The 1,992-nt window shown below is 49.6% G+C and overlaps 1 protein-coding gene across 1 annotated transcript in view; it reads left to right on the top strand.

Annotated features, from left to right (window-relative positions):
* LOC108796840 (brain-specific angiogenesis inhibitor 1-like) overlaps nucleotides 1–1,992 on the top strand; it is a 368,891-nt gene that overhangs the window by 290,817 nt on the left and 76,082 nt on the right. The window contains exon 32 of the mRNA XM_018568381.1: nucleotides 1,728–1,797. Coding sequence (XP_018423883.1) covers nucleotides 1,728–1,797 — 70 coding nt within the window. The remainder of the gene's footprint in view (nucleotides 1–1,727; nucleotides 1,798–1,992) is intronic.

Below are 1,992 nucleotides of genomic sequence, written 5' to 3'. Positions count from 1 at the left end.
TTGGGGGTCCAGAACAATGACACACTGACACTTGGGGCCCCAGAACAATGACACACTTGACACTTGTGGGTCCAGAACAATGACACACTGACACTTGGGGGTCCAGAACAATGACACACTGACACTTGAGGGTCCAGAACAATGACACACTGACACTTGGGGGTCCAGAACAATGACACACTGACACTTGGGGGTCCAGAACAATGACACACTGACACTTGGGGGTCCAGAACAATGACACACTGAGACTTAGGGGTTCAGAACAATGACACACTGACAATTGGGGGGCCCAGAACAATGACACACTGACACTTGTGGGGCCCAGAACAATGACACACTGACACTTGGGGGTTCAGAACAATGACACACTGACACTTGGGGGTCCCAGAACAATGACACACTGATATCACTCTCTCCGTCTAATCTATGGAGACCTTTACATTAAACATCCCAGAATAATGGCCTGCTATAGAACCCCGGAGCCAGCATGTGGGGTGGATTCACACAAGACTCAGCCTGCTGCGCACATCTATTGCTCACGGCTCAATTTTCAGTGTTATGCATATTATAATTCATGAAAATGTACATGAAAGATCTCCCGGCATCGCCGATTATCCTCCGGTTCCATCTTCCGTCTCCTCCGCCGCATCACAAATAAGAATCCAGAGAGTGATAATTGTCGGAAGGAAGAGAATTTTCGGATCCCGTTAGATGATTCCGTCGCGTTGCTGAAATCATTATCTCACCTAAACAAGTTCTCAATTGTCGCTCCGCGTTCACAGAACCCAATTCCCGCCCTCGAACGGCATTCCACGGCGTCGCGCCACCCCTCAGCGACAAGGTGCTAATTGCATTTGAAATATCCCAACTCTGCGAAAATAAAAGTCCCATCAAAATCCCCCCCGAGATTCCATTTGCGGAATATTGTATCTCAGCGTTATTGCTGCTAAAAAAGTATCTTTTGTTTTACGGAGGTGATTGCATTTCATTTCTTTGTTTTTTCCTAATTGCATTGGCCGGAGGGGGGTATCAGTTAAAAACGCAGACTCTTCGTGACCCCCGACGACGCATTGTTCTTTGCAGATTTACAAAAACGAGGCAGAAGGACGGAAAATTAGCTGCGGCGGAACTTCTTTCCACAAGTAAAATGGACATATTGGATATTACGTTTGGCCGTTTTAGAGCTCTGTATAATCAGTATCTAGACTGGTTACAGTCCAGGTATCTCTAAATTGAATAGCGACATTTTAGAGGGCGCTACACAAGCTAGGCATTTGCCTAGGGCGGCACTTTCCAGGGGGCGGCAGTTTCTGCAAAGAGTCTGAATTACCAGGCAGGAGGAAGCATTCCCTCAGTCTCCCCTCCCCCAGTGATCAGACTGCTGCAGGCAGGAGGAAGCATTCCCTCAGCCTCCCCTCCCCCAGTGTTCAGTCTTCTGCAGGCAGGGGGAAGCATTCCCTCAGTCTCCCCTCCCCCCAGTGATCAGACTGCTGCAGGCAGGAGGAAGCATTCCCTCAGTCTCCCCTCCCCTAGTGATCAGTCTGCTGCAGGCAGGAGGAAGCATTCCCTCAGCCTCCTCTCCCCTAGTGATCAGTCTGCTGCAGGCAGGAGGAAGCATTCCCTCAGTCTCCCCTCCCCCCAGTGATCAGGGAAGGGGGAGATACATTCAGAATATACTTCATCTTTCCATTGTTGTGATTGAGTCGGTGTGTTTTTGTGTCTTTCAGGTCTCCCGGCTCTGGTTGTGGCAATATCGGTCGGTTTCACCAAAGCGAAGGGGTACGGCTCAGCGAACTAGTAAGTCGTTTATGTTTTACATTCTGATTTTATTTATTATAAGAGGCACATTAAGCTGAGAGAACTCCATGACGCCGTGCAGGCTCCACCCCCTCCGGGCCTGCATTTTATGAATGGGCAGCAACATGCTGGCCGCGTTATGGAGCGATCCCATACCCTCCTAACCCTGAGAGTCTCATGCTCTAGCGACTGAGC

The sequence above is a fragment of the Nanorana parkeri genome, unplaced genomic scaffold (assembly GCF_000935625.1).
Source record: "Nanorana parkeri isolate BGI_ZX_2015 unplaced genomic scaffold, ASM93562v1 scaffold1180, whole genome shotgun sequence".
Classification (NCBI taxonomy): Eukaryota; Metazoa; Chordata; class Amphibia; order Anura; family Dicroglossidae; genus Nanorana; species Nanorana parkeri.
The sequence above is the reverse complement of the archived record's forward strand: the minus strand, read 5'-3'. Positions and strand labels throughout refer to the sequence as shown.